The sequence below is a fragment of the Silurus meridionalis genome, chromosome 29 (assembly GCF_014805685.1).
Source record: "Silurus meridionalis isolate SWU-2019-XX chromosome 29, ASM1480568v1, whole genome shotgun sequence".
Taxonomy (NCBI): Eukaryota; Metazoa; Chordata; class Actinopteri; order Siluriformes; family Siluridae; genus Silurus; species Silurus meridionalis.
The window spans coordinates 11,919,319-11,941,157 of NC_060912.1; the positions used below are offsets into that span (position 1 = coordinate 11,919,319).

Consider the following 21,839-nt stretch of genomic DNA (forward strand, 5'->3'; position numbering starts at 1 on the left):
TAGGTCACCCCCTGTCCCAAGAAAGGGTGTGCAAAGTTTTAATCACTTCAAATTTACGAGTGTTTACGATGGTTTGGGTGTTTAAGGAAATTTGGCGAAACACTCATGGAAGCATTCGATAGTCAGAGCTTCCCTCACAGTCTCTGTGTGTCTCCATCGCCAAGTACAGTAACTCTTCAACAATTCTTTAGTAAACTACATTGGTAAATTATTTGGTTTTATGCTGATCATGTTGTGTAACTTTCTTCTATTATTTGTTTTAAATGTGACATTTGTTTATTGATTATTGCCTGGAAAATAAATGTAAAATTCTTGAATTTACTTAAATCATTTATATCTAGTTAATTATGTAGTCTGGCGTTACCGCAAATCTGTGACCAGGATAGTACAAACTGAAGGCTCATGAACGGATGGAGCATAGAGCACAACGTCTGGGACCTTCTGATTTCTGACCATCTATGACTTTAGCAAGTTATAACTAAGTGGCTAAATACATTATTCTTTATGAATGAGCAGCATTGAGCGGCCTACTTAAAGAATATTAGTTTACTGTTATGTCCTCTGACTAAAATTCAGACTGGCCAATGTGCCTTCATGAGCAGGTATAGTTAGCCGAGCACAAGGCTCAAAGCGACTCCGGGTCCATAATGAATGATTATTTGAAAAGATGGAATGTTTAGAATCTACAGTCTGGAGCTCTCCAGTTGCATTACTGCTTTTGTTAGTTTGTCCTGTCTTTTGCTTTTCAAGTACAGTCAGTTTTACCTGTGATAAACTGCTAATTTTCTTTTACCAGTTTTTGAGTAATCAGATGGTTTACTGGACATTGTAGTTGGCGGAGGGTGTGTGAGTGCAGCGTATCAACAGCTGGCCAATTGGATCGCAGACACTAAGCAACAACACCCAGACTCTGCTATAATCATTCTCGCGAACTTCAAAAAAGCAAACCTCACACAGGAACTTCCAAAATTTAAACAAAACATTACATGCCCTTCCAGAGAAGAAAACATTTTGGACCACTGATACAAAACAATAAAGGATGCATATTTCTCTATCTGCAGAGCTGCTTTACGAGACTCTGTCCACTGTCTGGTTTATCTTCTGCCTGCATACATAAAAAGCTGGAAAATCAGCTTCAGTTTTCAGCCAACGACCCTGTTTCAGTGTGGAAAGGCCTGAAAGACATTATAAGCTACAAGACACAATCCCCCATTTCAGTAGAGAATCAACAACTAGTTGATGACCTGAAAACGTTCAGCACTGGTGCCCCTCAGGGATGTGTTCTCTCCCCACTGCTCTTCTCCCTGTACACCAATGATTGCCTCACTACAGGCTTCTCTGTCATGCTCCTGAAGTTTGCACATCTAGATAAACCATGCTCATGATAGTGAGTTTCATGTGTTTATTATTATTATTGTTGTTGTTGTTTGTATTGTTATTTTTAGCCCAGCAGCTAAACTCCTCCGCTTTGTACAACAATTCCCAGAAGCCACCTGTTGGTTTGCAGAAAAACTTAAATCTTAAAAGAACATGATGAGAGAAAGGGCCATTTCCACCCAGAGTCCAAATAACCAGGTGCACTTTTGACTTGAAAACCAGAAGCAGAAACATTATTTTATTTCTGGACTTATAGTAAAATCTTTATGTATTAAAGTAATTTGAGGAAGTTCAAAGCAAAAAAAGTTTATTTAGCTGGACAATTTTAGTCAAGTTTATTTCTATAGTGCTTTTCACAACAGACATTGTCTCAAAGCAGCTTTACAGAAATTAACAGTTAAGGTGAATGATGTGCATTTATCCCTGATGAGCAGCCGTGGCGCCTTTTATAGATACGAAAAGTTCAAGATACAAAGAACATTGAAGATTGAGCACATAAGACATTAAAAGCCTTTTCTAGTTTTCTTATCTCTGTTTGTTATGAACAATTAGTGGTACAAGTACTAAACACCTTCGTTGTTCTCTGAGGCACAGATGGTTGTAAGGCGTTGGTTGTTCTCCTTCATTTGGCCAATGAGTCTTGGAATGTCTTCATTGTAGAGAAGCTCATTCCCTGTGATCTCATTTGCTGCCTTCATCACATCTTCCATCACCTTCACCACAGGCTCCTGGAGGATGAATCTGCGAGTCTGGTGTTCAGCTACACTGGCCTTCCCACTCAGAACACTCAGGAGGTGGACGGCGCTTCTTACTTTATTCTGGAACTCAGCTACAGACTCGATCTGCTTCTTCACCTTCTGGATTTCTTCACGCTTCTGCTTCAGCTTTTCATCTTTCTGACTGATGTCACAGTTGGTCTGGAAAATCTTGTACTCGTAGTCAGAAACTTTATGATTGTATTTTTCCACTTCTCTTTCAGACTTTTTCACCTCCTCTTTAGCCATGTTGACAGCATGTGTTGCTTGATCCAATTCAACTGCACCACCAATTACCATGGCAGAACCTGTACAGAGAAGGAACAAATATATAAAAGATTCTGAGTAAATCTCACATATGGGAATTATAATAATGTGCAACATCTAACTATATCCTATAATTCTTACCTGCAATCCATCCAATCACTGGTATAGCAAACAGCCCTGCTCCAACACCTGTGACGATTTCAGCAGTGTGTTTCCTGTTTTCCTGATCCTGAAGCGTCTTTTCTGTTGAGTTCAGATTTCCCTGGCCACCTCGAGAGTTCCCTGAAATTCTCTGAGTAATTGTTTATTAGATTCCTGCTCTGTTCTCAAGTTGTCTAAGGTTTGTTTTGTATTATTCATCTCACGATTGAGTTTTCCCTCATCTTGTATAAGACTCTCTAAGCTTTTATCCAGACTCTTCAACCCTGAACCAGCCATCTGTTCTGACTGCTGCAGGTGCTGATGAGCCTGAACTATCTGCTGTCTGATAGAGATGTAGTTGGAGCATTGGCCAGTAACAGGATCTACATCTGCAGTAATCAGGGCCTCGTAGACTCCATTCAGGGAGGAGATTCCATCTTTCAATGGACCAATAACAGCCTTAGCTGTGTTCCTCAGCACAATTCTGCAGATACAAACACACATTTAAACACTGAACATTAAAGAATCTTAAGGAAAAATATTTCCTGTGTAAAAATTCTTTATAAAATCAGTTGATGGATATGAACCATCTCTATGTGAATACTGGTAACTTACTTAGATGAAGAAGGCTGGGTCATCTTAACCTGAAACACAAATGAATAGTGCTATATATATATAGCACTATATATATCTCAAACAATGCATTTTAAAATTAAACACTTTTATTAGATTAAAAGAAAGTTATTTTAAATCATGCTTTAAATAATGTTTTAACTCTTCACCTCAGCGTCACTTTACAAGAGTTTAATGTTATACAAATGTCCCATTGTTTAAATGAATGTTCCACTGTTAAGTGTTTTTGCTTGTTATTAAACAGTGTCTAATGTACATATAAAATATACATTGTATGTTGATTTCTTGTCTTGATATCTGTCATTGTTATCTGAGGTTTTTGGATCATGAAGAAAATAGTTTTTGTTATAAGTCAAAAGAACTCTGTGTCTTTATATTACATTTTAATTATAGTCATTGTATTTATCTAATTTAAATATTATGCAAGTTTAAAATAACAATAAAATAATATAAAATGAAATGAATATAATAAGTAGAAACGCAGTAGGCAGCATGATTACCTTGTCACAGGGATTCTTAAAGATGAGACGTCTACTGTAAGAATGTGTTGCCTGCACTTCTATGCTGTCTTGTTTTCTCTTCTGGCTCACCATCTTCAGTTGAGTTTGTTTTGAACTGGATTGTAGGAGGGTGAGTGAAAGGGGAGGGGGGATTACAGATTATAAATATACACTTACTTTCTGTTGTGTGTCACTGCTTCACCTGGGTTACAGAAGTGACAGAGATCCTCCACACCTTCACTGAAGACCATCAGGATTTTAAGGTAGGAAAAGTAACACTGTTCTGAACAATGTTAATTTATTTTATTGCTGCAAACGTGATCTTTGTCTATTTTCAGGATTGCAACTAAAAGTGCAGAAAATGCAAAAAAGAGAGAATTAAGGCCTATAAATTCACTAAAATTGTATTCATAAAAGTTTATGTGAATGTGTGTGATGGACAGGGTGCACACTTTTGGATGAAGTGCACATGTATTAGTTAACTTGGTTTGTAAGTGTAAATGCTGCTGAATGCATTTGTGTAATGTCTGTTTTGTATAAGGCTGTGACTACCTTGTGAAAATTGTATTTCTACACCAGGCAAACAACAAAGAGAAAACACAAAGACCAACATGAATACATTTCTGCTAAACTCATGAAGTATAATTTATGTCAAATGTTTCAGTTCACTTCAATAAGCAGTTCCATGATGGAGCACATCATCAAAGGAATTTGTTTATATGGGGAAAAATTTTAATTATAAAAAATCATCAAAACATGTTGTGTAAATTATTGTATATTTGATTATGTTAATAAATTACTTTTCTCTGTTCATTTTAGTAAGAAAAATAAAGCCATGGATTCTCAAATTGCAAAAAAATCAAAGCCTCACCACAGCAGAGGAGATGAGAAACCAAACCAAGCTTGTGATGCAGCCGTATGCCAACTGGGAGGAGTATCTGACTCCTGCTCCACTCTCCATAGCCATCCTGGGAGAGCTGGTCTTCATCTCCTCCAAAGATGATTTCTCCATCAACAAGAATCCACCTAAAAATGGCTACCAGTACATTAAATACCCCGACTCATTTCGAGCCTGCCTCATGCAGGTGTGTAACTCCGGCTGGTGGGCTTTCAATGAGGCCCATAAGAACATGGATCAGATTAGACTCCACACCATGGCAGTTCCAGATTACATGAAGACTGCTGTGAAGATCCTTTTCCAAGACAATGATGAGGTTGTCAAAGCTCACCTTCCTGACCAGCTGGAGAACATTCGTGTCATTGCAGATGACTGTCTTGAGTTGGCAAATTCAACAGAAAATCGGTTCACTGATGTTATCAATATTATCCAAGAACTGCTGGAAGCATGTGTAAATGCTCAGTGCTTTTATGGAGAGGAGCTGGAGGCTATCAAGAAGAAACTGGAAGAGGCAAAGCTGAGGAAACAGTCAGCAGAAGAAGCTGCTAAACGCTCAGAGAAAGCAATGAAAACCATGGAAGAGCAACTTAAGGAAGCACATGAAAATTACAACAATGCAATGGATTCATTACCCAGTGGATGGGATATGATAGGTATGGATTTTGTTGCAGGAGTGACTGAGAGTGTCACTGGTGTACTTAATGGCATAACTGCATTTATGAGCCAGTCCATTACATATCCAACAGCTGTTTCTGGTAAGACACCTGAAATAAAAGGTCAAGATTCCACTGCTGATGTTTTTGATGTAATAAATATCTACTGCAAGTCTGCAGAAATCCTGAAGTGCACAGAGAACATTCAAAGGTTTGTTAAGGACCAGGTGATTAACTGGAAAGATTTGTATGATCAAAAGAATAAAGCTACAAAAACAGATTTCCAGGCAAAACAGTTCAAAAGAATCAAGCAGAGTTTAGAAAAAAGCCCAAAGTGCAATGTAAAGGATGAGGCTCAAAACCTATGTGATGAGGGAATGAAATCTGTGCAGAACTAGCAAAGTCTGCACCAGAGGGGAAATGTGAAGAAGCCAAAGAAAAGCAGCTGATTGAAAGAATCCAGAAACTGACTGAATCATCTCGCAGTTTCGACAGCAGAAGTAAAGATGTTACAAAGACTCCTCCTCTGGCTCCCAAACCACCAATGATGTTTAAAGAAGAAAGTAACTCTGAGAAGAAGAGTGCTTCACAAAGGGCATCAGAGAACGCCAGGTTCCGCATAGAGCAGAACCGCGCTCAACTGACAAGACCAGAGAGATCTATGAGAAGAGTGTAGAGACCATGGAGAAGAACCAGAAGGAGCTGACTGACATCCTGATCACCATGAGAAACTGTGAGATCAAAGAGATCGACTTCAACACCACCATAAAAATGCTGGTCAAAGGTATGGATGCCATGGGGAGGGTGAAGGAGCAGTGGGAGAAGATGGTCCGCTTCTTTCAGATGGTGTCCAACATTGTGAAAACCACCCTGACCAGAACCCTTAAAGATTTTGTCACCACATCTGAGAAGACACAAACACTTTCCTACAACGCAAAGCTCTTCTCCAAAGATCTGCTCTACAATCAAGCCTTTCAAGCCACAAACATCTCCAGCCTCGTCAACATGATCTCTACTACCTACACTGAGGTGTCCACCAAGTACCTCATGGATCGTGTCAGCTCTCTGGGAAAACTGATGGCCATGGACAAGGAAAAACCAGAGTTTCTTTCTGAGCTTGAACAGTTACAGAACTCCTGTGATGAAGCTCAGAGACATCTTACAACTTGTCCTCAAGAACAAGGAGGAGTTTGAAAGGAAGAGTGAAGCAAGACTGGAGAAGATCGACAAAGAGTTGCTCGCCATCCTCCCTGCTGCTGATCCAGAAGAGATAAAGAGCATTCAAGCAGCTGTTAAAAGTGGATTCACAGAGGAAGAAGCAGGAGACTATTGCTGAATAATCACAATTTCTTTGTATCATTATCTACAAAAGCTTGTTTAGAGAAATAAAAGCTGATAATGTTTCCTTCCTGCATTATTAATATCTGTGATTTATATAATCAGTAAAAGTGATAACAGATGTGATCCTGCATGCTGAATTAGAAATTAGTATAAAATACATTTAGATAAAAAGCAGCTTCACTTTTACACAAGAATCTGATTTTAAATGATTATTTCCTCATTGGATCTTTTCTGCAGCTTCCTGTAAACTCTCCACTGCTCTTCATTAAAGGTGATTGGGATGTGTGTTTGTGTGTTTCAGTGTAATCAGTTCACATATTACAGATAATCCAGCATGAGGTGTTGTTTTTTCTTTATAAACAAGTTATTTATTACATAAGGTATACCTTTATTTATACCGTTACACATTTCTAAAAGGTTTTTACATATCCCAGCTTGTGAGGAAGCTGTGGTCAGAGTGTGGTCAGCCATGGTACAGCACCCCTAGAGCAGGTGGGGTTAAGTGCATTGCTTAAGAGCTCAACATTGGTAGCTTGGTAGTGCTGTGGCTTGAACCTGTGGGGTGGGGTTACACTCAAACAGCTGGTTCTCAGAAGCTATAAATCAGGTTGAGCTTGACAGACAGTTAGCAGGTCTAATACTGAGACTCCATCATGAAACTTCAAGGTCAACAATCTTATCCCGTCTGAAATGTCAGTTACTTGCCTTTATATGGATGGAAACAGTGAAATTGGTGTATGTATTGGTTTGTAGGTACATGTTTTCTGAAGTATTATAAATCACTTTATGGTGAAGAAAAAACTCAAGGTGCCCACACTAGGGTCCGTGGTGAAGATTGATTTGGACTGCCTTGCCATATATATATATAAAGATGAGAGCGGGGGTACAACTGACACAGACCTTGTTTGATTCCTGGCCCCTTTGAATGAAAGCATTTACGAAAAAACGAATGGGCTTTAAAAGCATCAATGTTGTAAGACAGCGCCATCTTCAGGTCATCATATATTTCATCTCAAGTCAAGTCAAGTCAAGAGGGTTTTATTGTCATTTCTACTATACACAGTGGTACACAAAAGTACACAAAAAAATGAGACAACGTTCCTCCAGGACCCTGTTACTACACTAAACAACATAGAGCTACAACACACAACATAAAGCTACATAAAGTGCAAAGTCTCACACAGTTTCACACAGTCTCACCATGTGAATGTAAAAAATGAAACATCTAACCCTAATATGATCTGATCTGCTTCTGCAGTCTTTCTAATCAAGTAGATTCAAGTGTCTCTGTGGTCCTCTTGCTTTTTTATTTTATGTATCTGTTTAAATACAGCCTCAGCGTGGTTCTGCCACTGGTTAATAATCATGCATCAGGTTTTCAATATTTTATCATTTACATTACATATAACAAGCCCAAATAATTATTAAATTTATTTATACAAGTTCTTCTCAAAGTTTCTATATCTGATTGTTCTCGCATTTATATTAATAACCATAATGCCATCAGTATATGCTGTGATTTTGTTTATGTTCGCAGATACTGTTTTCAATTCAATTTAATTCACAGTCAACATTGTCTCAAAGCAGCTTTACAGAAGTAAAGAGTTTATGAAGTATGAATGTATAAGTGTAGTGACTATGAGTTTATACCTATTGAGACGACACATGAGATGGTATGAGGAAGAAAACTTGAGAGGGACCAGACACAATAAAGAACCCATCCTCATCTGGGTGATACTGAATGTCCATCATTACAGTTTCATCATTGTAGAGGTTCACTGTTCAGTAAAAGTCTTAAAATACATTGTAGCAGATTGTTGATATTAATTACAGAATTCATGCTTTTTTGGTGAAGTGATTTGCATTTTTTGGTTTAGATCATTTCTGATTTGGTTTTTAAACAATTCCACATCTCTGTGTTTGACTTTGTTGAAATCATTGTACATATCCATGTTTATATAAAGCTATATGTCCAATTCCAAAAGATATTTAGTTTTGAACTAGCTTAATAACTTTTTGAAACATTTATTCTATCAATTCTAGTTTTTTTTTTTGAGTTAAATCTGGTAAATCTATAATCATTTGTGAATTGTGAATTTTATTAAGCATATTTAAGCAAATACTTTAATATAAAATTGTGAATTATTTCTGTCTTTATGATTTTTTTAAACCCTGTGTATCAGGTGTTTTATATCATAAATATGTGAGGTGTTTTATTTACATATATTAAAACAAATCTATTTCATATGCAAATCATATGCAAATGAAGCCGTTCGGCGCCAAAAGGTTCATTTGCATAAACATTTTGTTGATGATGTAATAGAAAAATACACCATATTACTGATTTTACTTTTTCGAAGTGTTTAGTTTAATTATAGACTAAATATAAATGTATGCAAATATATCGAAAAGGAAAAAGAAAAAGCGAGAGGAACCTTTGGACTACCGGAAGTTAAAAAAAAAGGTGCTGGTCACGTGGTGGCGGTGTTCCGGTTCCGGTTCCGGTGCTGAAGTGAGATTTGAGCTTTGAAATAAAGGACGGAAGGTTTTTATAAACTTCTTTAAAGGTACGTGTTTGTGTTTGATTTATAAATATATTATTGTTGTTATATTTGCGTGTCATATCTGTGAGGATTCAGTTTCCGGTGTTTAGTTATTAAAGGTCACCGGGTGAGGTGTTAGCTGTTAGCCGCCTAGCTGTAACTGTCTCACTTCACATCTGTGGTGTTTTTGTTTTAAATAAATAAAAGTCAAATTTTTAATACGTTTATTGACTTTTCATTAAAGGAAATGTGGATTTTCTTGTGGTTCGTGTTACATGTTGTTTGTGTTTAAAACAGAAATGAAACTACGAGCTGATGAAGTGTTTAAGTGATGATTTATGAAGAGTTTATTATTGATACATTGTGAGGAAGTGGGTTGTAGAAATATCTCCGGGTTTTATTGAAACCCCATTCAGGAAACCTGCACACACACACACAGGAGGAAGTCGCTTTACTGTGAAGCGTGACGTTGCGTGATTGTAAAGTGGGCGGGGCTTCAGTTTCATGTTTTTTGTTTTCAGGTCACTTGCGTTGTTGTCCATTTTGTTGTCTCTATTTATCTTTTTTTGTCCATCAAAATGTAATACATTAGAGTTTCTGTCCAGTCATATTTGAGTCGTCACATCACATGTTGCCGGGGATCAAACAAATCTGAGGCAGCTTCAAATACATGAATATAAATTAGCTTCTTTAACCAATCAGATTGCGAGTTGGCGACACAGGGGTCGTCTAGCAGGCGTACGGTAACATCTGCAGGTCTTCTGATTGGATCAAAATTCACAAACCGCATCTGTAACGAAATGCACAAACTCAAATATATTGGTATGGATTTAATTTTTCTTTTTTTCCATTCCGCAATGACTGACCGAGGAGAAGAAATCAATTTGGTCGACTTATTTACCAGATGAATTTTCAAGAAAAGCTGGACACCATGAGGAAAAGTTGCCCAAACAGCTGTTAAGCATTTTATGCACATGGAGTAATATTATGGATGTGGTTTGTCCTCTTGTCCATGTCCTGTAGGTGTGTGTGTGTGGGTCTTTGAGAGATCTCCCTGATGGGCGGCTGGTCCCGGGGCGCCGTGCTGGAGCTGTACCGAGCACTGCTCCGTGCAGGGCGCCACCTGCAGTACACCGACCGCAACTACTACCGCCGCAGCATCGCCCACGAGTTCCGCCGCTGCCAGTCGCTCAGCGAGCCTCAAGAGAAGGAGGAGGCACTGAAACGGGGACAGTTCTTCCTCAACAGCCGTCTGGGAGGACTCGTCTAGACCGAAGCAACATTAACAAGCAACAGGTAACAACAAAACGGACATACTATAGAAGTAGAGCGTGTGTATTTCCAGCTCGGAATTAGGGACTGGGAAAACTAGGGTGCACTAACCTTTGCCCCGGTGATTGATGTTAGTCAGACTGACCAGATCTTCTGTCTCACTTTGGTGAAGGATGGCGGGAGTGAACGGAGATCGGAAAGGAAAGAAAGAGGACAATGGCCTCGGCTCAGCCATCGACTTCATGCTGTCCAATGCCAAACTGGTGCTCGGGGTCGGAGGAGCCGCCATGCTGGGGATCGCTACACTCGCTGTCAAGAGAGTAAGAGAGTGTGTGTGTGTGTGTGTGTGTGTGTGTGTCTTTATGTTCTCCAGCTACCTGTTTCACAAGTTCTTTATGCTCTTCCTGTGTGTTGTTTGCCTCAGATGTACGACCGAGCCCTCAGCGCTCCGTCCAGCCCCACAAAAAGCAACCAATCAGGAAAGAGGAGCTGGGAGGAGCCGAGCTGGCTGGGGTCATCACCACGGACGTTGAATCACGACATGAAGCAGAACGTCAGTCGGTCGCTGCAGACGCTCCCCACGTCCTCCAGCTCGCTTCAGCAGGGTAACGTTCTGATGATGCGTATCACATTCGCTGTCTTCCAGAGAACCTCTCCCTGCTTTCATTAGGAATTTTGGGATGGAAACGTATCCTTGAGCCTGCACTCTCTGTGTGTGTGTGTGTGTGTGTGTGTGTGTGTGTGTGTGTGTGTGTTTTCAGACTTTCCCAGGAGGACAGCAGGACGTCCTGGGGGCAGCAGGAGCAGTAGTAAAGCGGCGCTGCAGCGGGGCCGGATGCGTCTGTCCCTGCAGGAGCACCTGTGGGCGTTTTATAACGAGCGTGTGAACATCTCCGCCGAGGAGCAGCAGGCAGCTCGACACGCCGCCCTCGACATCTGTGCAGAACTCCGAGCCTTCATCCACACCAAAGTGCCAGACATGCCGCTCCGAGACATGTACCTCAGCGGCAGCCTCTACCACGACCTACAGGTCAGCGCTCTTCAATCATCATCATCATCATAAAGTTATTGTGACCTTTGACCAATAGGTGGCACCATCACTAAATACTGTATGATGTATAGATGCAGATCATGGTCCTCAAGATAGCAGCTAGGTCATTTTGACAAAGCCGTTGCTGGGATACCGCCAGAGATGATTTTCTGTTGAAGCAAACCATTTGGAGAACTAAAAACTTCAAAAACTTTGAAGGCTGAATATCGAAAGAGTGAACATTGGCGTTATTTAATGCGCTGCTTTACAGTTATGACTGTAGGTTCAAACTTGACCTAGGGTTGGGCGATAAATCGATTTTATCGATTAACTCGAATGTGTAGTTTACATCGATCTGTTTTAATAAAAATCGGTTTTCTCTTTAATGTTCGCAGTAGTGCATTATGGTTTATTTACCCAGAAGGGTAAATAAACTTTATTTAATAAAGTAATTGAGTTTTTTTTTTTTTGTTATACGCAGATGGATTTTCAGCAGGGGGGAAAAAATCGATTTAAATCACAAATCGGATTTTTTGTGAAAAAATCAGGGATTTTTTTTTAGGCCATATCGCCCAGCCCTAACCTGACCCGATGGTGGCGCTAGAACATCGTTTACAATTGGCCTGTGTGTGTTTTTCAATGATGGTGTCAAAATCCAGTTTTTACTAAACTGTTCTCTGGCTGCTATAGACACTGAATTCAGAAGAAGCTGAGGAATGCTAAGAAAAGGTAGAATAACTATGAGGTGCTCAGCCCCCTGATAATACTGCGTGTTTCTGTAGGTGGTGTCAGCAGACCATGCTCAGCTGATGGTTCCTTTGATCCTGGAGAAGAGCCTGTGGTCATTCATCCCTGGTGAGGAGACCATCATGAACGTTCCCGGGTTCTGGCTTGTCCGTCGGGAGAACCTGGAGTATTTCCCTCGCGGCTCGAGTTACTGGGACCGCTGCCTGATCGGCGGTTACCTCTCGCCGAAGAGCGTGCTGGAGGTGTTCGAGAAGCTGGTGACGGGCTGCATGAACTGGCCGGCGATCGGCAGCGTGCTGGGTTACGTGGTCCGTCCCGCCGTACCGTCGCTCACGGGGGCGATCACGCTCGCTCTGGAGGTGCAGTACGACTCTGATCGATGGCTTCACGTCGACTTCCTGCCTCTGCTCGTCTCGGAGGACACGGTGTCTCTGGTCGCTAAGCCGCACAGAGAGCGAGATAACCTCTGGAGGCAGAGTTTTTGGTCGTCGGAAACGACCAGGCTGCTCGCTCTGGACCGAGACGACGACGGCTGCCGCTGCGTCTGCCTGAAAATCGCCAAGGCCGTGTGCAAACTGAACCCTGCGCTGACGCTCCTGAACGCCAGTCACCTGGCCAACGCCGTGCTGCTGCTGAGCGAGAGCGAGCACGACTGGAGCCGGGGGGCGCTGGCCGAGCGTTTCACACAGCTCATCCGTGCTCTAGTGGGACACCTGGAGGCCGAGAGGCTTCCCTGCGCCCTTGACTACAAGGTCAACCTGCTGTGTGAGCTCACAGCGCGAGAGGTCGACGAACTGGGGTACACACTCTACTGCTCACTATCAGACCCCGAGAGTCTGCTCAGAACTGTGTAACACACACACACACACACACACACACACACACACACACACACACACATTACACAGGGAACACTGATACCAAACTAGCTCATGTACCAATGAGTAGAATTGTGTGTGTGTGTGTAATGAATCTGCTGCTATGCTTCATCAGTGTTCACGTCATCAGGTCACCTCCAGCACTTATCTGCTGTACTGTTCATAAAACGGCAAAAGTGTGTTTTTATGTGTGTTAGCATGTTGAACGTTAGCGCTAATGTAAGTTTATGCGCGAGATCAAAACCCTTCCATGTGATTTGATGAATAAGAGATGGAAGGTCTTTTCAAGGTCTGGATTAGTAACGGGTGGTGTAGGAACCCTGACAGCAACACCATCTCCATTTGTCCATTTATACATCCAGACTAGACACACACTTGAAGCGTCTCTGAAACGTAAGCCGGAGCGAGAGAAGAAATAACCGCCACGGAGACACAAGCAAACGTTTGACGTGGCTGAGAGACACGTAGCTGCGAGATCATGCTGTTCAGGTACTAATGAAAAAGGCGCAGTAGCTGTTACCGTGTGCCCACACGGTTTTTTTTGTTATTTTTGTAGTGAGGGTCGTTTTCAAAGGCAACACAACACAATCGATCTTCGCCAATCAATCAATCAGTGTTTTGAAAATGTTTGATATGAAAGAGAAATGAATTATTTATGGATGATAAGAAGGAGGATGGTGGTGATGATGGTGATGCTCCATGATGTAATGTGTGTTGTGATGTAATAAAGTGCGAGTGTGAATCCATCCGTCTGCGTTATTTGTTACACGATTTTTTTTCTGTGGGAGCGACAGGGTGCAGCTATAAACAGATGTATGTGGGGGGGCTAAATTAGATGCAGATGTTTGTGGGAGGAGCTTAATGTGATGCGGCTGTGTGTGTGGGGGTTAATAAGATGCAGGTGTGTATGGGTGGGGTTTAATAAGATTCAGATGTGTATGGGTGGGGTTTAATACAATGCAGGTGTGTATGGGTGGGGTTTAATAAGATGCAGGTGTGTATGGGTGGGGTTTAATAAGATGTAGATGTGTATGGGTGGGGTTTAATACAATGCAGCTGTGTATGGGTGGGGTTTAATAAGATGCAGGTGTGTATGGGTGGGGTTTAATAAGATTCAGATGTATGGGTGGGGTTTAATAAGATGTAGATGTGTATTGGTGGGGTTTAATAAGATGCAGGTGTGTATGGGTGGTGTTTATTAGGATGTAGATGTGTATGGGTGGGGTTTAATAAGATGTAGATGTGTATGGGTGGGGTTTAATAAGATGTAGATGTGTATTGGTGGGGTTTAATAAGATGCAGGTGTGTATGGGTGGTGTTTATTAGGATGTAGATGTGTATGGGTGGGGTTTAATAAGATGTAGATGTGTATGGGTGGGGTTTAATAAGATGTAGATGTGTATTGGTGGGGTTTAATAAGATGCAGGTGTGTATGGGTGGTGTTTATTAGGATGTAGATGTGTATGGGTGGGGTTTAATAAGATGTAGATGTGTATGGGTGGGGTTTAATAAGATGTAGATGTGTATGGGTGGGGTTTAATAAGATGCAGGTGTGTATGGGTGGTGTTTATTAGGATGTAGATGTGTATGGGTGGGGTTTAATAAGATGTAGATGTGTATGGGTGGGGTTTAATACAATGCAGGTGTGTATGGGTGGGGTTTAATAAGATTCAGATGTGTATGGGTGGGGTTTAATAAGATGCAGGTGTGTATGGGTGGGGTTTAATAAGATGCAGGTGTATGGGTGGGGTTTAATAAGATGCATGTGTATGGGTGGGGTTTAATAAGATGTAGATGTGTATGGGTGGGGTTTAATAAGATGCAGGTCTGTATGGGTGGGGTTTAATAAGATGTAGATGTGTATGGGTGGGATTTAATAAGATGTAGATGTGTATGGGTTTAATAAGATGTAGATGTGTATGGGTGGGGTTTAATAAGATGTAGATGTGTATGGGTGGGGTTTAATAAGATGCAGGTGTGTATGGGTGGGGTTTAATAAGATGCAGGTGTGTATGGGTGGGGTTTAATAAGATGTAGATGTGTATGGGTGGGGTTTAATAAGATGTAGATGTGTATGGGTGGGGTTTAATAAGATGCAGGTGTATGGGTGGGGTTTAATAAGATGCAGGTCTGTATGGGTGGGGTTTAATAAGATGTAGATGTGTATGGGTGGGGTTTAATAAGATGTAGATGTGCATGGGTGGGGTTTAATAAGATGTAGATGTGTATGGGTGGGGTTTAATAAGATGTAGATGTGTATGGGTGGGGTTTAATAAGATGTAGATGTATGGGTGGGGTTTAATAAGATGTAGATGTACATGGGTCAGAGGAGGCAAAAGTACACACATCTATTACTTAAGTAGAAGTACAGATACTCGTTTTAAAATACTCGGGTAAAAGTTGAAGTACTGATTATACTTTTTTACTCAAGTGAAAGTAAAGAAGTTTTGGCTCAGACATGTACTTAAGTAAAGATAGATAGATAGATAGATAGATAGATAGATAGATAGATAGATAGATAGATAGATAGATAGATAGATAGATAGATAGATAGATAGATAGATAGATAGATGGATAGATGGATGGATGGATGGATGGATGGATGGATGGATGTGATAGCCTAGTGGGCTAGTGTCAGGGCCCCCACTCTGAAAACATTTCAATTCTGTACTTTCTGTGTTGGATTAATTTCTTGATTTCCTGGTCTTTAATAAAAGATAACTCCACCAAAAAAAGCACTTCTGTGGTAGCTCAGTGGGTTAAGGCTTGTGCCTGAACATGGTCCTTAATATAGTCCATGCTGGTGATAAGGTTTCAAAGCCAGTCCTACATGCCTTCTTTCTTACTGCGCTGGCATGAAACAAAGTATGAACCCTCCAAAAAGCACACATGCTTTTCAGCAGCGGTCGCTCAGTGGTTTAAGGCTTGTGCCTCATCTAAACATGGTTCCCAGTCTGATCTCTTCCATGGTTCAGTGGGTTAAGGATGGTGCCTCACTGATGGTGAGGATCAGGGTTTGAATCCTGCTTTCTTCCTGCTAGTTGCGATGTCGGTTATGTTCCTGCTTCCTAAATCTTTCTTTAGCTTTATATGCTTGCGTTGATGGTTTAAAGGTAGATAGACCTGCTCTAAACAAATTTCCCAGCCTGTCTTCCCTAATGGTCCAGTGGGTTAAATCAGGTGTTGTGCTTTTGGTGGGGTTCAGGGTTCGAATCCTGCTTTCTGTCTGCCAGTCACGATCAGGATTCACTTCCTACATTTTTCTTTAGCGATATATTTTTGTTTTTAATGGGTTGAAAAGTAAGATAGACCTGCTCTAAACAAGCTTCCCAGCTTGTCCTTCCTGATGGTTCAGTGGGTTAATGCTGGTGCCTCGCTAATGGCATGAATCAGGATTCAAATCCTACTTTGTCCCTGCTAGTCACGATATGGATTTGCTTCCTAAGTCTGTCTTTAGCATTATATTCTTGTGTTGATGGTTTGAAAAAAAAAGATAGACCTGCTCTAACAATTGTCATAGCCTGTCCTTCCAGATGGGTCAGTGGGTTAAGACTGGTATTTTGCTGTAGGTGGGGTTCAGGGTTTGAATCCTGCTTTCTGTGTTTCTTTCTGGTCTGAATTTCTTGCTTTGAAGCATGAAACGAAGGATAAACCCCCAAAAAAAAGAAGGTGAGTTGTGGGACTTGATGGCTTTGTGGTAAAAGCCTTGCCTCTGAGCTCAGAGGTTGCTGGTTCAAATCTGGCTTGTCCCCACACTGGGTAAGTTGTGTGGAAATTAGTGTGTGGTGAGCAATGGAGTGGGTGACTGAATTAAGGCTGTGAAGGCCTGCTGGGTTACAGCCTCAGAAAATAAATAAATAAATAGATAAGGGTGAAAGTTTTGCATGTTGGGGAGGAGGTAAAATTTTTTTTTTTTGGGCCAGGAGCCTATGTTGAAACTTTTTTGGATGTTTTTGCTTCATAACCCCCTGTTTTCAGCTTCTCAGATGCCAGGGGGGCAGACGCCTGAATATTGCCCCCCTGGTTCAGGATACGCCCTCTGAAACCGTCCACATCCGACCTTCCACGCAGCCATTTCTGACACCTTCCTCACTATGGTCACTGGAACCTTCCACACTCTTAACTTTGAGTCCTGGCTGGGGTTTGAACCAGCAACCTCTCAACCCAGAGGTAAAGCTCTTCCAATTGAGCCACAGGAACTCCTGCAAGAACCTGATTTTTAGGACCTTTTTTGGTTCTTTTATAAAACTTTTTAAACAATTTAAAGGATAGCTAAGGGGTAGGAATTGAACCGGGTGAGTCAGATAGCAGAGGCTGCATCACTAAACCACTACACTACCAGAGGGGTGACAAACAAGGCTTTGCTTATTGGACTCTTGGTTTTTCTATAGTTAAGAGACCGCTGCTTTCTCTTAGATCATGATGGTAGAGGGTCAAAACTTCTCCTTCCGGTACATTCTCTCAGTAACTCCAAGTCTATGAGAAGTGACTCAGGTACAAGAACCACATCTCCAACACCTGCACCACTGATATACCATGATTTACCAGCAACCAATTTTAATGACCTTTTATTGTTCTGTTTTTAAAAACTTCTTATAATGTTCAATATGAAACTAGAGGTAAGAATCCAACCAGGAAAGTCTTTCATCATAGATCGCTAATGGCATTACTTCAAAACTCAAAACTTTGTTAGACATGTAAATAAGCAGGAAAGACAGAGACAAAGACAAAGAGACACAGACACAGCTTTAGAAAGAGTGAGAAACAAATAGAGAGACAGCAAGAGAGACATATACAGTGAGACAGAGACATTTACTAAAAGAGACACAGAGACAATTAGATAGAGAAAATAGAGAGACAAAGATAGCGAGATATAGCCACTTCCTGTTGGAAGAGTTTCTCCCGAGCGACTCTTAATGATCTCATTTACTAAATGAGCAGTAGTGAGTTAAGTGCTTGCTCAGGTGCCCAAAACTGGCAGCTTGGAGGTGTTAAACATGTATCATATTTACAGCATGTGATATGTATGTAAGCATATGTACAGTGATTAAATATAAAGGCTATATCAGTGCAGAGACGTGTGGACATCATTAAGAGCCTTTGCTATGTTTCCACACGGACAGTTAATGAGGTGATACCGGAGAAACTGCACCTCTTCAAGTCAAGTCAGGAAGCTTATATATATAAAATTATAGACATTTTACAGATTTGAATGATGTATTGTTTTTATCTGTACGATCAATAAAGACAGTAATTTAAGTTTGTGTCGCCATTATGAGGGAAAAACCCACAAAACGCCCCCCAGAGGGTAAATTGTGTAAAACATGGCGGATTTGGTGTTTGATTTGAGACTTGGTGCAGAAATAAAACAAAAGTTCACTGATTAAAAATATTTTTTAGATCTGGAGTTTATTTATTTATTTTATATCTAAGTAAAGAAAGGAAAAAATTTCGTGCCGTTTAAAATAATTTGAATTTTGACAGTCAAATATATATATAAATACAAAAAAAATTAAAATGTTACCTAATGAATGTGTCCAGGCTGAAGATCCACATATAGAACACAAGCAGAGAAAAGATGATGATGATCAGGAATGTGTCTGTTCTCAGTCATGTTCTCATCACTGACTCCCTCTGTCTCATCCACATTAACCCCAAACTTCTTACTGCTTCTGCCTGCTGATTCTTATCTCCATAAACTAGTCTACATCTGTGGTGAGTGAGGGTCAGGACTTTATACACCAGCGGAGTGAAAAAGACACGCAGTAACAGGAAATCAGTTGTTCGGCTGAAATCGGCACGCAGTGAAAATAAAAATTTGATATTTTACCAAATCAATGAATTAAAACTAAAGTAACAAGCCGGGTTTGAAAATGTAAGAAGTAAAAAGTACAGATATTTGTGTAAAAATGTAATGAGTAAAAGTTAAAAGTTGTCTGGAAAATAAATAGTGGAGTAAAAAACTGATACCAGAAAAAATCTACTGAAGTACAGTAACAAAGTATTTGTACTCCGATACTTCCCACCTCTGGTATGGGTGGGGTTTAATGAGAGTAGGCTGTGTATGGGTGGTGTTTAATAAGATGCAGGTGTGTATGGGTGGGGTTTAATAAGATGTAGATGTATGGGTGGGGTTTAATAAGATGCAGGTGTGTATGGGTGGGGTTTAATAAGATGTAGATGTATGGGTGGGGTTTAATAAAATGCAGGTCTGTATGGGTGGGGTTTAATAAGATGCAGGTGTGTATGGGTGGGGTTTAATAAGATGCAGGTGTGTATGGGTGGGGTTTAATAAGATGCAGATGTGTATGGGTGGGGTTTAATAAGATGCAGGTCTGTATGGGTGGGGTTTAATAAGATGCAGATGTGTATGGGTGGGGTTTAATAAGATGCAGATGTGTATGGGTGGGGTTTAATAAGATGCAGATGTGTATGGGTGGGGTTTAATAAGATGCAGATGTGTATGGGTGGAGTTTTTTCACCACTACTGAAATGATATAAATGAATTGTGTTTTGCTGATACAGTGAAATCTTTCCAGAGGAACAGCAGTAAGAGGAGATCAGAAGGTCTAAAGAGCTCATGTGGCATCACAAATCAATCAAAAGCTAAACGTCTGTATTTCTTTATTTGAGCGAACGCAGTACAGAAGGAGAGTCTCAGAGCAACAACCAAACTAAAAACATCCGAATAAAAACTGCTGAGGCTTCACAATGTGTACAGGACAAGCAGCTGAGAATCTCACGAGCTCAGATTAATCCAAAAATATTCTTCTGTAACTCAATAGTTTTCACACACACACACACACACACACACACACATGATTTTTGCATAGTTTCAGTATAAATGCAGGAGTTCAGGAAGCGTTTGCACACGCCATTAAATGAAACTATAAACAGATCAAAACTCTTTAGTCATGTTGCAGGTTGTCTTTCACACACACAATACTGCCCTCTGCTGGATCTTTTACAGCACATCAATTACACGCACACACACACATATATATATATATATATATATATATATATATATATATATATATATATATATATATATATATATATATATATATATATAAAACTCAGCTGAGAGAGTTCCTTGGTTCTCCAGTCTTCAGGGTTACAGAGCTGCTGGGACGTGAGAGTGTGGAACAGCAGGTTGGTCTCACAAGTCATACGGTGATTCTGAGCTGCCTCCAGGTTTCTCCTGCACTTACTTGGCCGGAGCGAATCCCACCTGGTCACTGTCTCGGTTAAAAACAGTGTAAAAACGCCCGATAAACACATCACCCAGGATCCAGAGAGGACCAGCAGGGGGCGGAATGTCCATGGCCATGAAACCAGACAGACACATAGTCACACCAAACAGTGTGTTCTAAACAAGAGAGAGAGAGAGAGAGAGAGAGAGAGAGAGAGAGAGAGAGAGAGAAAGAAAGCAAACATTAGAGATGGAGGGAGATAGATAAAAATGGACAGAGGAAAATAGGGAGTGCTAGAGAGAGAAATGAGTAGATGGAGAGTGTTAGAGGAGAAATAAATAGAGGAAGGAGAGAGGTAGATGATAGAGAGGAGAGAAAAGGAGAAGAGAGAAAGGAATAGAGTGGGAGAAGGAGAGATAGAGGGAGGGATGAGAGGAAAAGATAGAGAATATGGATAGATAGAGAAGGAGAGGAAAAGATAGAGGCAGAGAAAGGGGTACACAGGGAGAGGTATAGAGATGGGAGAATAGAGAGGGAGGAAAAGAGAAAGAAGGAATGGGGAAGGAAGGAAAGAGAGAAAGAGACAGGGAATGGGGGGAGGGAAATCAGAATATTGTTCAATGCAACATTCTGCACTTTGTCTCCATAGCAACGAGGCCACGCCTGTACCTGAGGTAACATTCGATCACTAGAATTCACTTTCCTAAATTTCCTCACATCACTCAAACATCAAACATAACTCAAAGATCACTCAAACATCACTCAAACTCAAACATCACTCAAACATCACATCACTCAAACTCAAACATCACTCAAACATCACTCAAACATCACTCAAACATCACACATCACTCAAACATCACTCAAACATCACTCAAACATCACTCAAACATCACTCAAACATCACTCAAACATCAAACATAACTCAAACATCACTCAAACATCACTTAAACATCACTCAAACAGGAAACATAACTCAAACATCACTCAAACATCACTCAAACAGGAAACATAACTCAAACATCACTCAAACATCACTCAAACATCACTCAAACTCAAACATCACTCAAACATCACTCAAACATCACTCAAACATCACTCAAACATCACTCAAACATCACATCACTCAGGCGTCATCAGGCATCACTCAAACAACACTCAAACATCAAACATAACTCAAACATCACTCAAACATCATCAAACAGGAAACATCACTCACATCAAACATAACTCAAACATCACTCAAACATCATCAGGCATCACTCAAACATCACTCAAACATCACTCAAACATCACTCAAACTCAAACATCACTCAAACGTCACTCAAACATCACTCAAACATCAAACATCACTCAAACATCAAACATCAAACATCACTCAAACATCACATAACTCAAACATCACTCAAACATCACTCACATCATCAAACATCAAACATAACTCAAACATCACTCAAACATCACTCAAACATCAAACATCAAACATCAAACATCAACTCAAACATCACTCAAACATCAAGCATAACTCAAACATAACTCAAACATCACTCAGGCATCAAACATAACTCAAACATCACTCACATCATCAAACATCAAACATAACTCAAA

The 21,839-nt window shown here is 40.5% G+C and overlaps 3 protein-coding genes and 1 pseudogene across 3 annotated transcripts in view; 3 read left to right on the top strand and 1 right to left on the bottom strand.

The window, feature by feature from the left end:
- The first annotated feature begins 4,458 nt into the window (after positions 1–4,458).
- Positions 4,459–6,850, top strand: LOC124381846 (annotated as a pseudogene).
- A 2,178-nt stretch (positions 6,851–9,028) lies between these two features.
- On the top strand, positions 9,029–10,378 carry LOC124382242 (MIEF1 upstream open reading frame protein-like). The gene is made up of 2 exons (XM_046844433.1): positions 9,029–9,132; positions 10,132–10,378. Exon 2 carries the CDS (start codon positions 10,166–10,168, stop codon positions 10,376–10,378), a length of 213 nt encoding a protein of 70 aa, XP_046700389.1. The 5' UTR covers positions 9,029–9,132; positions 10,132–10,165.
- A 175-nt stretch (positions 10,379–10,553) lies between these two features.
- Positions 10,554–13,781, top strand: mief1 (mitochondrial elongation factor 1). Its single transcript, XM_046844432.1, has 4 exons — positions 10,554–10,700; positions 10,805–10,985; positions 11,142–11,410; positions 12,193–13,781. Exons 1-4 carry the CDS (start codon positions 10,554–10,556, stop codon positions 13,009–13,011), a joined length of 1,416 nt encoding a protein of 471 aa, XP_046700388.1. The 3' UTR covers positions 13,012–13,781.
- A 6,489-nt stretch (positions 13,782–20,270) lies between these two features.
- The window catches only part of napsa (napsin A aspartic peptidase), an 8,070-nt gene continuing 6,501 nt past the window's right edge, over positions 20,271–21,839 (bottom strand). The window contains exon 9 of the mRNA XM_046844430.1: positions 20,271–20,407. The gene's annotated coding sequence lies outside the window, so the exon portion shown is untranslated. The remainder of the gene's footprint in view (positions 20,408–21,839) is intronic.